The 21,444-nt window shown below is 44.2% G+C and overlaps 1 protein-coding gene across 6 annotated transcripts in view; it reads left to right on the forward strand.

The window, feature by feature from the left end:
• Window positions 1–21,444, forward strand: part of Med13l (mediator complex subunit 13L) — a 230,795-nt gene that overhangs the window by 37,997 nt on the left and 171,354 nt on the right. For 5 of the 6 annotated variants that reach the window (XM_076561227.1, XM_015997298.2, XM_076561225.1 and 2 more), the window contains exon 2: window positions 515–752. In XM_076561227.1, the coding sequence (XP_076417342.1) occupies window positions 515–752 (238 nt within the window). Of the gene's footprint in view, window positions 1–514; window positions 753–21,444 lie in introns of those variants that run through there. The other variant, XM_006970799.4, reaches the window with a different exon arrangement.

Raw genomic sequence — 21,444 nt, forward strand, 5'->3', positions numbered from 1 at the left:
ACAAAGAGGACACTGGTTCTCCAGGGATTGGAGTTAAGGAGGGTTGTAAGCCACCATGTGGGTGCTGGGAATCCAACCTTGGTTCTTTTTAAGAGCAGCCAGTTCTCTTAACTGCTGAGTAATCTCTCTAGCCTCTTATTTGGTTTTAAAATAAGTATAATTTGTGAATTGAATAGGGAGTAATAATTGAAAATAGTTTTTAAAAAATATGGGTACTTTATAGTAAATGGTTAGGCAAATGAAAATTGTTTCAACAGCACATAATGATTGCCAGTTTGTTTTATTTTGGTATTTAACATGATTAGCTATGTAGAAGTCTTGATAGAAATTATTTCCACACCCCTGTCCCCAAACCCAGAAGGGCTGATGTGTATTCTTTATTTAAAGAAATCTTACAGTGTGAAATTCAGTATAAATGCTTATTTTATCAGCTTTCCTTTCTGTGGGAACTTGTTCTTAGTGGCCTATAAGTAAAAAGAAAAATCAAAACTATTGCAAATTTCTTGTTTTCCAGGCTGAACTCACAGGAATCAAATGGCGTAGGTACAATTTTGGAGGGCACGGGGACTGTGGACCCATAATTTCAGCCCCAGCCCAAGATGATCCAATCCTGTTAAGTTTCATCCGATGTCTGCAAGCCAACCTGCTATGTGTGTGGCGTCGTGACGTCAAGCCAGATTGCAAAGAGCTCTGGATATTCTGGTGGGGAGATGAGCCCAACCTAGTGGGAGTAATACATCATGAACTGCAGGGTAAGGATTTTGTTTTTCCTTAACAGTTATTTACATCATATGTTTTTGAACAATGGTAAATTTTGAAAAGGTTTAAGAGTTGCTTAAAACAGATCCTAAGTATTCAGTAAACAATACTTTTGCCAAGAGTCACTTTTCTTTCTCCCTGCATCTGTCCCTACGTTTCCGTTCCCCTAAAGTCTCTTGTTCTTCCCCAGGTCATGCTGACAATTAGAATCTTGTCAGATCACTTTAAAATTATTTTTTTGTTTAAAGAAAGGAAGTCACCATGTGACCTTACACTTGAGCACTTCTTCTGGTTCAGCTTCTTGCATGCTTGGATACAGGTGTTTGTCACCTTGTCCTTCTGGTCTCTGAGATTGCTACTGTTAAAGCATTGTGTACACAGCCTGCTGTGTTGGGGTGGAGACAGCCTATGGCCACTGTATCTAAATAATAGTGAATTGTGAGTAATTAGGAAAACAGCTATATGAACAGAACTTTTCCCCCTTGCACTTTGCCAGCTGAGCTCTTGGTTGGCCAATTGAAAACAGAACCTTCATTGGACAAATCACTAATTGACCTCCAGTCGTGTTTTAGAGAAAGGTAGTTTTCTATAAAGTGTCTCAGACTATTTTCCTCGAGTCATTTTTCATGGATTCCAGAAATGCTAATTTTTAACTTACTAATTTTTGACTTCAGTTTGCATCTGACACCTGGAAACATTGAATTAATACAAGATATTTGTTAGTCTAAACTACTTTTTATATTTACCATACATTTACAGTAGCAGAAAACATTGTCAGTAGCTTCTGAGTTCTGACAGACATCTTCACTTTAGCCAACAGTTTCTGGTTTATATCCTACAGAATTTCCTACGTCACGGGAGATTCCAGCTTTTGTTTTGTTTTTGAGCCAGGCCTTGGTGCTGCTCGAGCTGCCCTTGGGCCCCCGAGGGCTGTGGTGCAGAGTGCTCACCACGCGTGGCTGGCCCCCATGGCAGTGAAGAGTGCTGGCCCTCCTGACCTGGGCTCCTGCAGGCCTTGTAACCTAACTACTCTAGTTAATTTGTGGGTGAAAAACTGCAGGCATTGATGAGATGTTTTGTTAGTTTATGTTTTTATTATTTATTACAGGAAGACATAAAACAAACTTGAATGTATTCTTGTGGGTCTGTTTTTAAGGTTCCAAATTTGCCTAAAGGATTTCCTGCCAAATTCTTTTGCAACTTGTTGGCAGCCTTGTTTTTTCGTTGGTGGCGTCTCCTGCCACAGCAGCTAGGGGGCAGTACAGCACAGTGGACTAATTGAGCTAGCTCCTGGGCTCCTGCTGCTAGGGTGTCTGTTCTGTGAACAGACTCTAGGTGAGACTGCTTACTGGTGGGCTCCGCAAGCAGAACCACAGAGCTTACATTCATCTCAGAACCTGGCGTCTCAGCACCTGTCGTAATCAATACATGATGGAGGTGAAGTTAGATCTTACACCACCTCTGTCTTGGTTCTTCAAGTCTCTAAGAGAGCTTCTAGGTGATCCTTATTACTTTGTGTTTGTTTGAATATCAAAATATTGCATTAGTTTAAATTTTTATGGGTGGTTGAATATAGTTTTCTTTAATTTTTCTTAGTTTTTAATTTTTAAAAATATTTTAAAGCAACATTGATTGATTGATAGGTCTATTGAACTATTGTGAGTGGACATGTGCACCGGGGCATAGTTGTGGAGCTCAGAGGACAACTTTTGGGAGCTCACTCTGTCTGTCTGTCCTTCCACCATGAGTGCCCTAAAGCTTCAACTCAGGTAGCTTCGCTTAGTGGCAAGTACCTCTAACTGCCCAGTCATCTCCCACCTCCTCCTTTATTTTTGGTGAATATTCTGGATTTTCATCTTTTGTTCCTCCTTATGGACGGATCTCTTGATTCATTTTACAACAATTTGGAAAGCAAACCTACCTAATCATGGAGTTGTTTGTTCCTGACAGCAGAGTGAGTGCTGTTCTTGGAGATGACTTGGCTAGCCACTGAGCTGAAAGGTGGGCTGTTCACCTTCCCTAGGCTACTTCACATCTCACATGTAGTTCATTGCTTTGATATTTTTTTTTTTTTGGTAAAGAATTAAGCAAAGATTGACTTATTTCTAAATAGTTGTTTTTTTGTTTATTTTTTTTTTAAACCGTAAAAACACTACCTCCCCATCCCCCCATCAAGTTCTCACTTTGTAGCTCTGGCTGACTTGGAAGTAGTAATGTAGACCAGGCTGGCCCCAAACTCAGAGATCTGCCTTCCTTTACCTCCCAAGTGTTGGGATTCAAAGTGTGCACCACCAGTACCTGTGAAAGCACTGCCCTTAAACCAGACCGTCAGGACAAACGGAATGAGCACACGGAAGGACAGATGAGCAGCTGGAGGAGTTGTCGTTGTTCGCGTGTACACGTGAGGTGGCTGTTCTGTCTCAGCGCCCTCGTCCTTCCCTTCCCGATGGGTTGCTTCCCTCCCCAGGGGAATGGCAGCTTGTTTTTACACTCTTTCCTTTGGAAAACTGGGAAGAGTGTTCCCGTGCTGAGCAGCTGTGACGTCCTTGAGTGTCCCCGTCGTTCAGTGTGCTGAATGTTGGGAATGTTATTAGAGCCAGTCACACAAACTGTCCACTTTTGCATGTGTAAGTAGCCGAAAGAGTTCTGTTCTGTGCCTCATGTATTGGGAAATATTTGAAACTCAATTAGAAAAGTGAGTGACTAATGGCAGTGAAGGTGGCATGTAGAGTGGTCGGGAAAGCAAGCAGCAGAGGGTTGGGAGTATTCAACACTTCCTTTTCCAGGGTATGTAAGAGTTACTTTATTTTAGGTAAAATAAGCTTTAGCAGAGTCCTGCTAACAGATGTGAATCTTCGGCGCAGGGTAGCGCTGTTGTGACTTCACAGGGATATTGAAGCACTGTTGTGCTTTTTGGTTATGTTTTAGTTTTCCTGTCATAGTGTTACACTTTACAGCACCCTGCTGACAGACACAGCAAGTGCCACGCTGCCTGCCTCGGTGCACATGTGTCTGTCTGCATTAGTAAAGGAGCCTCACAGAGTGAGAGGACGTCTCTAGGACACAGGTGGAATTTGTACCATTGCACTTAGAATGCCTGCAGTATCTGGAGCGAGCGGTGTGAGGGAAGATGAGGAGGATACGCTCAGAGCCGTGGGGGCGTCGTGCGGCCCTGGATTGCTTGGCTTCCAGTGCCTGTGTAGTCACTTAACAGCTGGGAGTCTTTGGTCAGTTTATTTAACTGATCATTGTCTTAGTTCCCTCCCTGTCAATTGGATTATGAGGCTAAAGTTAATAAAGCCCTGAGCTAGCACACACAGCAGTTAATCTATAGCCGTGGCTGTTGGCTGTTGCTACTGTGCTGACAACTGCGAGCTCATAGAGGAGAATTATGTTTTGGCATTTTCTAAATAATTGATTCTGTTCTGTGTAGCAGTTAGTGCTTGCTACTGCCAAATATTAAAGTCTGCTTTCAAGTTGACAAAATTATATTTTCTAATTTTAATGTTTGGGTGGGGAAGTAGGGAATAACAAAAACATCACAGTAGCAAAGATAACATGCTCATAGGAAGTTTACTGGAATTTCCACAAATGTTTCTATTTGTGTATGGATGTGCATCGTCGGGGGCTTGCATGTGCCACTCTGGACATGTAGACTCAGGACAACTTTTGGAAGTCCTCTCCTCCCACTGTGGGTTCTGAGGCTTGGATGCAGATCTTGAGGCTTGCATGCATGGCAAGTCCTTTCACCTGCTCAGTCATCCCGCTGGCCCCTTCTCCTTGTTTCCTACGAACCCCAGTTAGGGTGTGAAGAGGACACTGGCTTGATTGTTGTGCCCTCTAAGTAGAGTCATGACTGCTGCCACGTGTCAGAGCGGTATCTACGGCATGTGCGCAGTCACCTCTTCTGGCTGTCTGAGTGCTCCTGCCTGCCGGAGTCCAGTTAGAGGAGGGCAGAGTTTAAAAGGCAAGTCAGAGAGTTGCACACCCTGGGCTCTGCTCAGAGCACTACTAAGAATATATGAGAGGGGGAGACCAGGATGGCCCTGGCCTCACAGGGATACCGAGAGCTGGGATTAAAGATAGCTGTCATTGTCCCTGGCTTAAAACATATTTTTACTGCTATTCTAATTTCCTATATTTTGTTCTGAATTAGTTTGCCAAAGCTATGAAGTAGTAATAACTGCATGATGACTCTCTGTGTAAACATACATGCTCACTTAAATATTTGACTTAATAAATAATACATCCTTAGCAGACTTGACATTTAAAGACTTTAATGAGTAACAAATTCTTATTGTGAAATGATGGAAAGATATTGACTCAAATTCTTTCATAAGAAGAATGGAAAGAGATTCAGTGAACTAGAATTATTAAGCTAAATGTGCTTGAAATTGAGAGAACAAGCTGAAATCTAACTTTTCTATTGTAAATAACATCAGCGTGTTACTGCAGGCAACTTACTGAAGCATGTAATTGGTTTTTTTTCTTTCTTCTTTTTTTTTTTTTTAAGAAAAATGAGACATTTATACTAAGATCATAGTAAGATAGAACCTTGTGAAGGGAAGACTCATGTTTTGCTGATATAAAAATTAAGCAGTTGGCAAAGTTATAAAGATTATTGCTTTAGGGAAAAGTCAATGTTTTGATTTGGGTGTTATTTTTGGTAAGCCGAAGTATTATGATCTAATTTTTTTTGTTGTTTGTTTTTTGTTTTGTTTTTTTGAGACAGGGTTTTTCTGTGTAGCTTTGTACCTTTCTTGGAACTCGCTCTGTAGCCTAGGCTGGCCTCGAACTCACAGAGATCCGCCTGCTTCTGCCTCCCGAGTGCTGGCATTAAAGGCATGCGCCACTACCGCCCAGCTCATGGTCTAATTTTTTTGCACTGACATGAAAACCCTATTTATATACAGTGAACCCAAGTAAAAATCCTTTAAAAATCATTTCTATCATTTTTAATTATATGTGTGCTTGTCTCTTTATGTGGGTTTGTGCACATGAGTGCAGGTGCCTGAGGAGGCCTGAGGCCTTGGAGCTCTTAGGAAGAGTCCCAGGTATTTGTGGGCTGCCTGATATGGGCACTGGGGACCTTTGCAAGAGCAGCAGGCACTCTGAGCTGCTGAGCCATCTCTCCAGCTTGTCAAGTTTATTTTAATGAAGTGTTGTCTTCAGAACACATTAGATGTCAATTGGCAATAGGTAAACTCTATTTCATGTATGAGTGTGAATGATTTTGGGGAGGACTGTGTTTGCCTGGCAGTTTTGAATATTACCATGTTTGACCCTCTCCCCTGCCCACTGGTTTCTACCAAAACAACTGTTTTTTGTTCTTTCAAAAGCTTGTTTGTCCATAGCAAACTTTAAGGTTTAGTTGGGGTTGTTGTGCATTAGGAGGCCATAATAAAATTGCCTAATAAAATTGTAGCTCTTATTTGGGGAGGCCAACTTAAGTATATGAATGTGGAAAATTGGGAAACTGTGTTACCAGAGCTAAAGGCCTAATTCAAGAAAGAATTGCTTATTTGATCATTGGATTTGAAAGGCGTTAGAGACACAGGTACATGTAGAGGACAAGCCTTGGCTTTATAAGCATGTCTTTGGCTGGCACAGTCAAATGATACTGTGTATGCTCTCACTGTTCCTTTGTATAGGAAAGGGCATACGTCCCTGACATAGAGTGGGGTAAGGAAGGAGCTGGGGTCTTGTGGGTGGGTGAGCACGGTCCCCACAGAAGATCCCTGGTGCTGTCAGTGCCCATCTTTGTGGTAGCTGACCCCGTTGGGAGATGGAAGTGTAGAGGAAATTTCGGGTGCTGTCACTCGTCTAATGGTACTGAAGCCTAACCCTGCAACACCCAGTTAGTCTAGAACAACCCCGGAACTAGTACATACCATGTTAACATCAGGAATGGGGAAAAAACAGTCATTTTGGGTCCATAAAAACTTGACGTGAATGTGTGATAGGCATTAGTGTCTGCATGCGTAAATATCTTGTTGAAGGGCTAGGTGCTGCTGTGGTCATTAGAGGGCTGCCTTTCCACTTCATCTTCCCGTCTCTTCTCATAGTGAACAACGGAGACCTGCAGCAAAGGTGTGGGTGAGGCAGGAGCTAGTGCTGAGGCTGCCTTCACTTGTTCCCTGGTCTCTGTGCTTAAAGGACAGATTGCTGACATGGCGTGTGGATCTATCTCCATGCTGGACTTACTGTCACAGTTGTTAGAAAAATATTTGTAAGTCAGTTCCCATTTGATTTTGCCTTATGCTTTTGCAGTTGAATGAGGACTGAATCCACTCATCTGTGAGTGTCATTAGCAGCTGCGGGTTTCACAGCTGGTCTCCAGTGTGGGGACTGTAGAGGACACACAGACAGGCTTCCTTGCAGTTGTAGCTGGTCTACAAGTCTGGCACTCGCTGTAAACTCAGGATGTTAGTTCAGCTGTGTTAAGCATTTTCTGACTGAGCTGGTGTCCTCGCGCTGCCTGAGGAGATTCAGGTATACCATTCTAGCTGAGAGGTGAACAGCGATTTTCTTTAGAGTTTCATCTGTAATACTTTTGAACAATTTCCCACAAGTTCTGGGCCACATAACCTATTACCAACTCAGTGCTGGTGAGTGTGCTGTCTGTGTGGTTGGGTCTTGTTTTGACCCTGGCTCTTTCATTGTGATTTGGCAGTGGTTCAGGGAATGCGCATGATCCTCGTGAGGCCCAGCTCTGGCTGAACTGAAGGTCTGCATTGCTCACATGGTGGTGCAGTTGGGCTCTGCTGTCACGGTAGTGGACGGAGTGTGAGCTGGCTGCCAGGCTCTCGTGGTGGCAGAACACCTTGCGGCCTGGACTTCATCACACAGCAGAACTGGCTTGACTGAGAAGAGAGATACAAATGGGATAAGGAGAAGTATTTTTGTGTCAGAGCAGATTGTGTTCGCACAGTGCTAAAGCGGAGAGCAGAGCCGGCAGGCTGTCGTTAGCAGCCTCTTTGCCTTCAAATGAAAAGTACTTTCATTTGAAGAGTTTACTTTTACTCTGAGTTTTCTGGGGTTGGAATCAAGATGCCTTGCTGCCTTGACTATGAAAGGCTTACGTTTGGCAGGTTTACTTCGCGACACAGCAGTGTCCTGCTGGGACATATCTGGAGTGCCTACCTGAGGAAGTGAGGTGTGAAACTCAGTTTCTTCGCTAAGATGACTTTCTCTTTCACAGTTGATCTTGACCTTGTTTGCTGTTCATAAGGAAGTATGTTATTCTCACGGAGATAGAGCTAGCCTAAAGGAGGCAAGTTCAGGGCTTTTCTGCTGAGTTTCAGGTACTGTGTTTTTAGCTTATTTTAAAAAATAGCCTGGTAGATATTTACAATGAAAAGCATGTCTGCATGGCATCCCTGGACAAATTACTTACAATTCTTATTGTTGAGGGAGGAAGCAGCATTTGCCAACAATAGCCCATTTGGTGGTAATGTTTGTCATAGTGTTGGCTGGTTTCATGAAGAGCGGAACAAAGGAGGGCTGGGCACCTGCCCTGTTGCCTCAGGAAAGGCTTCATGACCTCAGCTCAGCTAGAGCCTGGGGTTCAAACACATCCCTGCCGGGTAAAACATTAAAAAGAAGAAGAAAAAGTTAAATGACTTAAATATGTACAGATCTATTTGTACGGAATCTGTTTGGTTCTCATTGTATTGGGGCTCTAGCCGGGATCCCCTGGTGTAGGTGCCCATTCTGTTTAACCACACCCACACTTAAAATTACAGTATTGATCTGTGAATGGGTGCGCTAAGAGCATTCTTTGAGCTTTAGATAGACAATTTTACTGTTTAATAATCTTCCATATTGAAATTACCACTTTTATTTACTTATTGATGGATCTTATGTAGGACTGTGCAGAATATAGAAATGAATCTGAAACATTTTTACCTCTCAGAAACTGAAAACTAGGAATTGTTAAATGCAGAAAGCAGTTTCTTAGAGGACCTTCCATGTGGAAGGAGGCAGAGCTGTGAGGAAGAGAGAGCCAGTGATCTGGCCCTTACTCGAGAGGTTTCTGTGGGAAAGCACCCATGTGAGCACACGGGAGGTGTGCTGGGAAATGGGTTGGGAAGGCGGGTTGCCTCACAGGGACAGAGGGTAGCAGTGGTCTGTAGGTAAGTAAGGGGCAGGCCTGGGTTTCGGGTAGAAGTACCTTATAGGCTTCAGCACCATAGCGGGAAGACGCCATCTCTGCCCTCCCCCATTGTGACCGGGGCCAGCATGGAGCTGGCCCACCCCAGGGGTCCGCAGGCACATTGGAAGCTGTCAGGATGACTCCTGTAGTACTGGGGACTAGTATGCCCTGTCCTGGACTGCACAGCAAAGCAGGAGACAGGATTTAAGGAGAAAGCATGGCTACGTTTCAAATCCATCCCCCTCTGTCTGTCGTGTGTGTACATGTGTATACCGGTGCACATGCTCATGTGTGCTTCTGCATGTGGAGGCCAGAGGTCAAGATCATGGTGCCGTCCTAAATTGCTTTCACCTTTTTTTTTTTTTTAAGACACTGTGTCTCACCGAACCTGGAGCCCACCTATTCGGCTAAGCTGGCTCGTCAGTGAGCCCTGGGGATCTGTCTGCTGCTGGGGTCATAAGCAAAGCACTTTGCCACACCTAGAGTCTTACGTATGTGCTGGAGATCTGAACTCAGGCCTCATGTTTGTGTAGCAAGAAGTACTTTACTGACCACCCCCCCCCCCAAACCCCTCAAAGATTCCCTTGATTTTATATTGAAAAGACAGTTATGTAACTCTCCTTTTTCATTAAGGAATAATTCTTCAAATTGTTACAGAGCAGTTTGAAACCATTGTTACTGGGACTTGTGGGAGATGTTTGCTCTTCTGCCACTTGCCTCACAGTCCCTTCTGGCTTTAACCAGTCTGCTTGAGCTGTGGATCCACCTTTCACCTGGAGAGCTCAACTGTTGTGGAATAGAATATTTGTTTAAGTAAAGATGTGTTGCATTTGTTTGTGTTGCAGAATAATTGTTTAACGATGTAAAGACATGTTGCATTTGTTTAACTATGTAAAGATGTGTCGCATCTCTTTCACATTGCCTGTCTAAGGCACCTGGTTGGTCTAATGAAAAGCTAAATGGACAGTAGTTAGGCAGAGGAGGGATAGGCAGGGCTGGCAGGCAGAGAGAAAAAGGCCCTGGGTGGGGTACAGCCAGCCAGGAGGAAGCAGGGGACCAGAAAGGACACTGCATAGATGAGGTAAACAAGCCTCTGGCAGCACATAGATGAATAGAAATGGGTTAATTTAAGTTAAAAAATTGTGGTGATATTGTGTTCCCCAAAATATTGTGCACCCTAATAAACTTATCTGGGGTCAGAGAACAGAAAAGCCACTAGATACTTAGGCTAGAAAATGGTGGCACTCACACCTTTAATCCTAGCATTCCAGAGGTAGAAATCCTTCTGGATCTTTGTGAGTTCAAGGCCACTTTGGAAACGGCCAGGCAAGGTGACTCACGCCTTTAATCCCAAGAAGTGAGCCTTTAATCCCAGGGAGTGATGGCAAAAACAGAAAGATAAATAAAGCACGGAGACCAGAAACTAGAAGCTTTTAGTTGATTAAGGTTTCAGGCTTTGGAGCAGCAGTTCAGCTGAGATTCATTCTGGATGAGGACTCAGAGGCTTCCAGTATGAGGAAACAGGATCAGCTGAGGATCTGGCGAGATTCCTGGTACAAAAAATGTTAGGTAGAAACAAGTCAGCAGGGCGGTGGTGGTGCACGTCTTTAATCCCAGCACTCTGGAGGCAGAGCCAGGCGGATCTCTGTGAGTTCGAGGCCAGCCTGGTCTATAGAGCGAGTTCCAGGACAGGCCCCAAAGCTACACAGAGGAACCCTGTCTTGAAAATCAAGAAAACAAAACAAAACAAACAAACAAAACAAATCCAAAAAGAAAAAAAAAAGATACAAGCCTAAGCTAAGGCTGTGCATTCATAATTAATAAATCTTCATGTCTGTTTGTGAGCTGGTTGGTAGCCCAAAGAAAATTCCAACTACACTCAGCCTCTTGTAATTTTCTTTTTAAAATGTATAACTGGGCTCTACATTTTAGGTATTAAAATGGAAATTTCAAGTCTTATTTGAAGTTATTGAGTAAGTTTGCAGAAGTCATTGAGTGTTGAGAAAGTGGTCTCATAACATGTCTGGCTCTGGCCGTGTGAGGATGCTAGGACCTGAACGTTTTAGTGTGAGACTCACAGCTAGCTTTCTTGCTGTCTTAATGGAGTGGGTCTGGGAAGCTGTGGGTGTTGAGCAGGGGCTCAGAGTGCTGTGGGATCTCTAGGAGCAGGACGGGAGCAGACCTAAGGAGGCTGTCGGGCCAGCAAGGATTGTGACTGCCACGCTCATGTTGTGTGACGTAACGAGTGGTTCTTCTCATACTTTGTATTTGTCCAAGAGCTTTTATGTGTGTTTACCATACCTAATTTTACAGTAACCTAGGAATAGATGATGGCTGAAAAAGTCTGTGTTGAAAATTAGGAACTAGATACTCATCAGATATTTATGGTTAATGTCTCGTGTGCCAGGTATTTGGTTTCTACTTAGTTTTTCTGTCTCTTACTTGGACTGACTGACAGAAAAATAGTCAAGGTTCTACTGACTTGCCTTTACCTGTGGTGTTGAGGAAATGGTATGTGGGATAGATTTTGTAGCTACAGAATGAGTGGTGGCTTTGCCCTAGTGAGACTGTCACCTCAGCCAGTTGAGCACAGTGGGACTGCGAGCAAGTCTCTGACTTACCTTAGTGCTGTCTCGGTTGACAAGCTTTCTTTAAACAGTAGGGCACTTGTTTTTTTTCCAGCTTCTAAGATGTTTTAAGTTTCAGTCATTTATTCGTTCATAGTGTGTGTATTTGTGTGCACATATGCATGCATGCACACCACAGTGTGTATGTGGAGATCAGAAGACACCTTTGGACTCTGCTCTCTCTGGCACTTGGGATGGCACTTGGTTGTCCACCTTTGCAGCAGGCACCGTTTCCTGCTGAGCCACTTTGCTGCTTTGCCAGCAGTTTAGTTCTCCATCATTGATGGCTTCCTGAGATGAGGAGAATCCTTTTCTCCCCTCGGGGACTCAAACCCAGGGCCTTGCACCTGCAAGCAGGTGCTCACTACTGAGCCAGTTATAAGCTCGAGAAGTGGGAATCCAGAAGAAGCTGGCTTTGTAATAGTGGTTTCCATCTAGAAGTCTGAGTACGGGGTAATTGAGTTGGAAGAGGCAAATATTGACTGAGGGTCTTAGTCCCACGATTAGGTCATGGCGGTGTCAGCTGATCCTGTGATTCTGTGCTAGGTGTTGATGTGGAGAGTCAGTCCGCCTGTACGGTGCTGAGCTGCTCCGGTGGTCTGTGAAGGTGATGCTCAGACAGTGGGGCTGCTGCAGCACTCTAAATGTGGTGGCAGTCTGGCTTCAGTGCAGAGAACGGGTTAGAGCCCAGGCTTTACACAGTCAGAGATTAACTGTCTCCAGAGGGGGTTGCACTCCTGTAATTCCAGCATTGGTGGGAAGAGGCAGGAGAATTGCCATTAAGTTTGAGTTCCAGACCAGCCAGTATGCATAGCAAGACCTGTCAAAACAACAAATCAAAACAAATTGGAAGAATTTCCCAGTTTCTTTACTTTTTCTCAGAGTCCAGCTATAGCGCCATTTTAAAACTGTGTTAAGCTTGAAGCTGCCTTCTTCCTCCTCCTCTTTTTTTTTCTTTTCTTTTCTTTTTTAAGGTAGGGTTTCTCTGTAGGACTCTGGTTGTCCTGGGACTCGCTTTGTAGACCAGGCTGGCCTCAAACTCACTGAGATCCACCAGCTTCTGCCTCCCGAGTGCTGGGATTAAAGAAAATGCATCACCACTGCCTAGTGAAGCTGTTTTCTTAAGACCGCGTTTCTGGAAAATGCCGAGTTTTGAGCTGTGTTTTGAAACTTCAGCTGATAGTGCTACCTGGGAAGATTCTCATGCCGTTCATCCATTCAGTCTGCATTTTGAATGAGAATTCCAGGCAAAGACACCAGAGGCATCGTGAGGAGTCTGGAAGAGGCCATCCAGTGCTGAGATCTGGCCCACACGCACAAATTTATTTATTTATTTATTTATTTATTTATTTATTTATTTATTTATTTATTTATTTATTTATTTATTATTTACTTACTTATTTATAAATAACTTTGCACAGAGGACAAAGATAATATCGATTTGCCAAGTGGCTTGGATCCACAGGACTGTACTGTCTTGTTTTGAGCAGACAGATAACTAACCTTGTCTTTCATATATTTAGGAGGAGCGGACCAAAATTACCAATATGTTAAATACTGTATCTAAGGCGAATTTCATTTATGTAACTGGAGTAAAGCTAATAACTGTTAAGGAAGTTAAACTGGTTATCTTTTTTTTAGTATTTTGGCTTTAAAACCAGTATTGCTTTAAATACAACTTGATCATGGAATACTTCTAAGATTCATTTAGCAAAGATGCTCAGATGAGCTACTATAGTAGTGGTTCTCAACGTGTGGATTGTGACCCCCTTTATGGTTGGGGGTCACCACAACATGAGGAACTGTATTAAAGGGTAGCAGCTTTAGGAAGGTTGAGAGTTGCTATGTTAGAGGCTCGGAGCCAGCTCTGCTAGTCAGGTGGCTGTGGGATCTCTTAGCTGCAGGTTGGTAGGAAGCTGGAATTCAGTTCAGCCACTGGTCCGTGGATGCTAGGCAGTGGGCTACGTTCAGGGAAAGACATGGCCACTGCCCACAGGAGCTAGAGGTGTAGGATTAATTCTGTGTCCTTTCTAAAAATGGAATGAATTTAGGGCATCTCTTCCTACGTAGTCATCAGGTGCGCGTGGGCTTCCGTGGCTTCTCATGACTCTTGTGTCCTCAAGAGTCATCTGCTGCGGGGATGCTGTGTGGGTGCTGGGTAGGGTGCTGCTGTGTAGGTGCTGCCGTTCGCTGGTGATCTGCACGGGGAGTGGGGCTTGTAGAGGAGTTATAGGAAAGCGCAGTGCAATGTGGGAAATTCTGTGAGAGGGAAGCCTTCCATGCCTGGTCACAGCTCTGCCTCCCACACGGCCTTGCTTATGCTCTCCCATCAGGGTGTGTTTCTGCAGTTGAAGATGCAGAGCTGACTTCTGCTGTTAAATGTCTGTACAGGAAAAAGATTGAGCTAGATGTGAACTTTGGGGGAGGTGAGAGAATCATAGAGCTTTACTATTTTTATGCTTGGAATTCAAGGGGATAGCTAATTTGTAGACCCTCAAACAAGCGCCCAATCCTTTGTCTCTTGTCTCTCCAGTCTTAAGCTCTCTGGTGTTCCAGTGTGGAACCCCCAATTCACCACTTCTCAGCCGGGCTCTTGCTTCTCTGTTTCCACACAGCTCACCTTACCTTCTCTCACTTATTTATTCTTAATTTTTAAAAGATTTATTTTATCTGGATGATTGTATGTAGATTTTTGATGAATTTTAAAATGAAAGGCGGTCCAAAAATGTTGGTGGTACTCATGTGGGGCAGATTGATGGTTTAAATTAAATAAGCAGCTGCTGTGTAGCTTGCCAGTCAGGCAAGAGTGCACTCTGTGGGGACAGAGGTGACAGTGCTGGAGGGTTTTTCCTTCTGCGATAGACACCCTTGCCGGCCTTCAGCACTTGGATGAAGTGATCTCGAGATTGTCACTTACTTAATCCCCGAGTTGTTTGAAGGAGAGTCAAGAAAGGGAAAGGCAGTCAGAGAAGAGAGAGCACAGAGATTGCTGGTGCCCAGATTGGAGGACACTTTAAATCGTAGATATTTCATTTAAACTGAGGGTGGATATAAATAGGACAGTGAGTTGATCAGGTTTGGTTTATGTTTGAAAACATTTTCTCTGTCCTCACCTTTGAACTAGACATTCCGAAGGTTCAGTTTATTGTTTGATCTTTCCTTTCATAGTCTGAAGGAAGAGAGGAGATTTCTTGATAAGTGATTTGAGTTTCATTAACTAGCTCTTGAATCTAATCATTGAGTTACCATTGCATGAGAAGCTCAGGGAAATGGCCTCAGAAAGCTCTCTCATTCCCTTCCCCACTCTGGGAGTTGATGGGGGAAGAAATCCACAGGACTTTGTTTTATTGGAGAGCAAGAAGGACTGCCGCAAGTCCAAACTAAAATGCTCCTAAGGCCGTGCACATTTGGAAGCAGTGAGTGTTACACTTCATTTATAAATGACTTTTCTCCCAGCACCAGATTTATTTTAGATGCTAATATTGGCACTGTAATTGACAATAGTAGTTGATTTTCTCCTTTTTAGAATAAAGGTCTCTGGTTGCTATAGCAACATCCCAGAAGATGTCTGTTGGGTCTAGTGGCAGTGTGTCAGGGGTTACCTGGTTGCTGAGAGAGACTGTGGTGGGTTTTGAGCTTCAGAGAAGAATTGGCAATGTGTGTTTCAGTTCTCTGTGGCCTTTCTCCTGTAGACTTGTCCATAAGAACTGTGCATATTTATGAATGGCTTGAGGGACCCAGGAGGTGTTAAGCCTACTGTGTTGTAAAATTTGATTATTGGACCGGACATACTTAATTTTGTTTCCCTCATAATAAAGTAAAGTTTTTTGGGGGGTAGGGGTAGGGAGAAAGGGTTATGTTCTATACAGATTAACTTTGAATACCATAGACTGGAAAATAATTTATTTAACTACCCCCATATGATTTTATTTGTGGAATAATTATAAATGTGTAGTTGTTTGGGCTTAAGAACAATCTTTCTAGAAAGGGCAGCTTGCAGGAGCTGTCAGCGTGCTCAGGGGAGAGGGTGGAGGACTGGCAGTTCTGATGCTCAGAACTTGTGATTTCATCCTTGGTTTCTCTTGTCCAAATACAGTTGTGCTCCCAGTCATTTACAGAAACTAGCTTACTTATCATTATCAAGTAACTGCTTTAAGTCCCCCAGGTTTCTAAAAGGATACTCTGTACATGCTGAGTTCTAGTGGCAGACACAGCATTGGTGACGTGTGCATTTGCCCTCAAGGCATTGCTAAAATCTCCAGCAGGTACTTACTGACCTGCCCTTATGATCTCAGACTATCCCTAGGAAATGCTCCTTAGCACACCTAGCCAGAACCAAATTTTATTTTAATTTTTTTGTTTGTAAGCATGTTTTGCCTGCATTAGTATCTGTTTGCCACATGTGTGTCTGGTGCCTGCAGAAGCCAGAAAATGGCATTAGATCTCTTGGAGCTAGAGTTACAGATGGTTGTGAGCCACCATATGGGGGTTGGAAATTGAACCCAGCTCCTCTGTAAGAGCATCAAGTGCTCTTAACTGTTGAGCCATCTCTCCAGCCCCCAGGAACACATTTTAAACTGAGCAATAAAATGTAAGGTAGGCAGTCATCGAGAAGGGAAGGTTTTAACACTAATTGTGGAACAGAAGCCATTTGGTACTTGAGACGAGTGGCTGCTTTTATCAAGTTAAACAAAGCCTTGGAATGTTTTCTCCATTCTGTTCTTTAATCACATTCATTGATCTTGGATTTCACTAAATTTGAGTCCCCAAGTTTGATTGCTTTTAAGTATAAATGAGGTTATCTCCCATGCTTTGGCATCTTAGAAGCTGGAAAGCGTGGTGTTGGAGGTGGACTTCAAGAAAGGTTCTCCATTCCAGTTCTCCGACTCCTGCTGCCCTAGGTGGACAGCCAGCATTTGTCCTCCCAAGGACTTTGTCAGCAAGGCTGCCTGCAGACTAGACCGTCCAGTCCATTCCGACTCCATAGTCTGTGCGGTATGGTGACCATATGCCACATGGCTATTCAAGTCGGTGTTCAGTGTAATTAAACATGTAGTCCAGACCCTGGCAAAGTCCAGATCCTCAGATGTGACACATTTCAGTTGCTCAGAGGCCGTATTTGGCTGATGGATATTCACCTGGACAGTGTAAATAAAACCATTTCTGTTGCTATAATGGTTGTGTTGGTGGTACTGGTCCAGATTGGGCTCCATCTTAAGGAAGAGGCACTAGAGGTGTCTTCTGAACAGGAGGTTTCTGCTAGGTGTGCTGGCCGGGAAGGTGTCTTCTGACTGGGGCTCATTAAAAGTGTCAGAGGTTTCTCCTCCTTCCTTTCTCTCCCTCCTTTCTGAGATGGTAGTAAATGTACTTAAGATGGCAGAGAACTAATTTTTTAGTGATTTTTAAAGGCACTTCTTGGACTGCTCAATGGGCAAACCACTTGGACATCCTGCCATTTCTAAATGGTGTGCCACTGCTCTTGGCTGGGTTAGGAAACTTTATTCTCATGAAACCACTTTACTGTGTACATTTCCTTAGACTCAGGCAGGGTTTGTGTGGCTTATTTTTGTACAGTTAGGCTTATGTGCCAAAGAAACTGTAGCAGATGAACTGGGCCAACTTTCTTTTTTTTTTAATTTTTAAATATTTATTTATTTTTCTATTATCAGCTTGATGCAGTATAAATTCTTATCTTAATAGTGAAATGTTTCATTGAAGCTTGCTCAGTAATTGAGTAAAACCAAAGCTTATTATAAGCCATAGTCATCCTAGGGTCCCCCCTGATATATATATATATATATATATATATATATATATATATCCTCCCTGGTTCTGTGGGTTGCAGTCTGATTGTTCTTTGCTTTATATCTAGAATCCACTGTAGAGCCAGTTTTCGATGTCTGTGTCCTTGGTAGATATGATGGTTTGTTTTAATTGTCAACCTGACAGATCTCAGTGAGGGATTGTCTAGGTTGGCTGGCTGTGGGGGATGGTTAAGGTAATGGAAGTGGGAAGACAGCCAGCTTGGGTGGCAGCATTCCTCCTCGCTGGAGGGGATCCTGGATTGTGTAGGACTGGAGAAAGCAGGCTGAGCACTAGCTGTCTGCTCCCCACTCTGTGGCTGCTGTTGGATGACTTAGCCACAAGCCCCTGCTGCCTTGACTGCCCTGGGTGATGATGGACTGTATCCTGGAGTTGGGAGTCAGTCAACCCCCTTTCCTCAAGGTTGTTCTGACAATAACAGGAAAGGGAGCTAAGACAGCTGGTGTGTGTGGTATGCTTGCACAGTTGCGTGTGCATTTACAATCCGAGCAATTTTTCTCAACATCGCTGGGGCTACTTCTGAAGTTTGCCTCGGGGTTTTGTATTGGGGTACTGTTTTTTAGGACGATGGTGTGTAGCTGATGAAATAGGGCGATCTGTTCAACATTAATACTCACAGAAAGTGGGGGGAGGTGAGTGTGCTCGGGTCACTTCCTCTCCAGTGTTCAGGAATGCGGACAGTGCCATGCTGCGGGCTCTGCTCTCCTTGAGTGAAGGTAGAGAGCTGTCCAGCCTGTATCAGACCCTGAACTAGTTCTACGTGAACACTGTCTTCCTCTGAGGACGGCCAGAGGACGTGTGTGCTGTTGTGGTGATTGGAATCATTGTCAGATGCCATGATTTGAAATATACTCTGTTGAATTGTTTCCACTTCAGTTGGCTTAGTAGAGTTTGTGGCAATTGATTGCTTAAAACATTAGAAAAAGTTAGGAGGAAATGATTAACTTATTAGGAGTGTTTAGAAGAGTATTTCAGGAGAAAGCCCCATTTTGGTTAAACTGTGGTTAAATCCTATTGAATTAAGACCCTAGCTCAGAGTAGGGCTCACTTGGAAATATGGGCTCAGGCCGTGTGAAGTATCTGGGATGCTGCTGCTTTGTGCCATCTGAGAAGGTTCATCTTGGGTTTGTCTTGGCCTCGGGGCTGTGTGAGAGGGCAGGTCTGGGCCCTGCTAGCAATGTGAGACTCTCACCTCGTAGTTGGCAGAGAGCAGTGAGGCTGAGAGAGAAGAATACTTAGAAAGGAAAGATGAGCATGGCCGAGTGCATTGATTATGTGAACAGCGTTGCTCTTGTCGGTGTTCAGCAGAGTGTGGGATGGTCATGGTGAGCTGCATGGGCAGTAGAAAGGGCCAGGAGTGGTGGTGTTTCTTTAAAACAAAATGAAAACCCAGCCCAAACCAAAGCTGTGAACGATAGCCTCCAGTTCTTTTTTTTTCTCATAGTGTAATAATTTGAAGAGATTTCCTAATGTGATCATAGGTATCTCATTTCATTCAAAGTAGAATTTCTTAAAAGAAGCTGAACACAAGGCATACTGTACTGTATGCGTGTGGTTTCCTAGTGAGGCAAGCTCTTGTATATGCACTAATAAATGGGGTCTCCCGGGCTGGCAGTTTAACCCATGAGGCTGGAGTAGTTCTCAGAGTCATTCAAAATTCATCGGCAGGTCCATTAATTGACCAAGATGCACACTTGTGCGTCTTACCAGGAATACCCCTCCGGTCTGTACTCAGGGTGTGCTGCATGTGACGGCTCTTGCTGTGGGAGCTTTAACGTGCCCAGTTTTTACTGTATTTTCAGTAGGTCACACTTGCAGTTTTTCTGATGCTTTATTCTTCATCTACAATATTTGAGTTAGTATTGTTTTCTCGTACCTATGATTAGAGGAGAATCTTGTTCCTGCAGTGACAGGTATCACATGAGTAATGCTTGAAGAAAGCTTTCCACAGAAGATGTGTCTGCCAGTCCTGTGGAGCAATAGCTGTTTCTGCAGATGACTGGGTTTCATATTTAAATATTGTCATGAACTCATGGATCCAAGCGCACCGTCTGCTGCAGTTGTTACCCTCCTTGGTATCGAAATGACCCATTTTTCTCTGCTGGAGGTGGACTTCCTTAGTAGTTGGTGCCACCCTTGATGAGCTCTTTTGTGTGATGGCATCTTTTAACTTGGTATGCTCCGGATCTAGATTTGGCCATTTTGTCAAGGACTTTGAGAGCCTCTAGTTGGGGATCTAGGAGCATGGTCTGGGTCTGGGGTGCTTGTTGCTGTGCAGCCACTGTTTGCTAAGACTCCAGTAACCGGAGCTAGATGAGTTGTAGGACTAAAGATCCCGGGCCATGGTGCGGTGGCAGAACACTTGATCCCTCCCCTGAAGTAGTTCAGGACCCCAGGCTTTGACTTTGATGGCGTTGTTCTCATGCTGGTATCTCTGTTCATGCCAAGCAGCTGCCTCTCTTCAGAATTTCTTACTTACTTAATCCCATAAGGTGCAGTGGAACACTCTTCACAAAGACTGGACCGATGGGCACCTGTCAGGGACAGATAATAGATGCAGAGAATTCTGTACTGATAGTAAAATGGCGGCACCTCACGTTCTGTTTGAGTGCCGCTGAGGGAGAAGAGGCCAGATGAAAAGGAGTGAAAAGTGACCTGGAGACTTCTATCCCTTTCAGTTCGTTTGTTTGTGTTTGTTTTTCCAGACAGGGCTTCTCTGTGTAGCCCTGGCTGTCCTGGAACTCGCTCTGTAGCCCAGGCTGGCCTCAAGCTCAGAGATCCACTTGCCTCTGCCTCCCGAGTGCTGGGACTAAAAGTGTTCACTACCATCGCCTGGCTCCCCTTGGTTTTTTGATACAGGGTCTCTCTTTATTGTTCTGGTTGTCCTTGAACTCCCTCTGTAGCCCAGGCTGGTCTCAAATTCACAGAGATCCACCTGCCTCTGCCTCCCGAGTGCTGGGATTAAAGACATGTGCCACTATGCCTGGCTTGAAGACTTTTTCTAAAGAGTATATATTTAAAATTTTTACGCATTCTTATTTCATGTGTATGAGTGTTTTGCCTGCATGTATGTATGTGTACTATATTTGTGCCTGGTGCCCACAGAGGCTAAAGACGGACATAAGATTCCTCTATAACTGGAGTTACAGGCAGTTGTGAGCCTCTATGTGGGTGCTGGGATCCGAATCGAATCTGTGTCCTCTGCAAGAGCAGCCAGTACTCTTAACCTCTGAGCCAACTCTCCAGCTCCATTATGGCTGAGTAATCTTAATACTCAGGAGGCAGAGGCAGGTGGATCTCTGTGAGTTTGAGGCCAGCCTGGTCTACAGAGCGAGATCCAGGAAAGGCACAAAGCTACACAGAGAAACCCTGCCTCGAAAAACCAAATATATATACATATACGTGTGTGTGTGTGTGTGTATATATATATTTATATATACATGTATATATATGCATAAAAGAAGTGCTCATAATCTATCACATTCTGGGGACATATGTCTGATTGGTGCGTTGAGGGTGAGCGTGAGTGAGAACTCTACAGTGAATGGCTGAAGGTGACAGCTGACTTCTTTGTCCCTGAATGGTTACATTTGCTGTTTGCATTGCTAGTTTCAGTTTTCATTAGACTTTGGCAGCAATGCAAAGATGGACCTGTGTGCTGCAGAAGGCAGGCCACACAAGTGGCTGGCTCAGGACTTGTAGTCAGAAGTAAAAGTTCTCTATGCTTTCACTCACTGTCCAGTGACCTAAGTAGCCCCAGAAGAGATGCTGAAGGCCATCCGAGGTGAGTGCCAGTGGTGGTCACTGCTGGTGACACTGCCGTTCTCTTCAGTGACAGCTGGTACTGTTCTTCTGGGTGCTCTGCCAGTGCTGCGTGCAGGCTGGCTAGCTTAGGAGAGGAGTGGACACACGGGTAAGGAAGGGTCAAGAGCCAGGTCCACAGACCACACAGTAGACTAAAGGAAAACCTTCGGAGAAGGTGAGCTGAGTGAACAGTGGCCGCTGAAGGAGCTCGTGGTAGGGACTGAGGAGCGAGCCATATTAGAAGCCGGGCAGCAATCAAGGCCAGAACGCATGCTA

This window comes from Peromyscus maniculatus, chromosome 23 (assembly GCF_049852395.1).
Source record: "Peromyscus maniculatus bairdii isolate BWxNUB_F1_BW_parent chromosome 23, HU_Pman_BW_mat_3.1, whole genome shotgun sequence".
Lineage (NCBI taxonomy): Eukaryota > Metazoa > Chordata > Mammalia > Rodentia > Cricetidae > Peromyscus > Peromyscus maniculatus.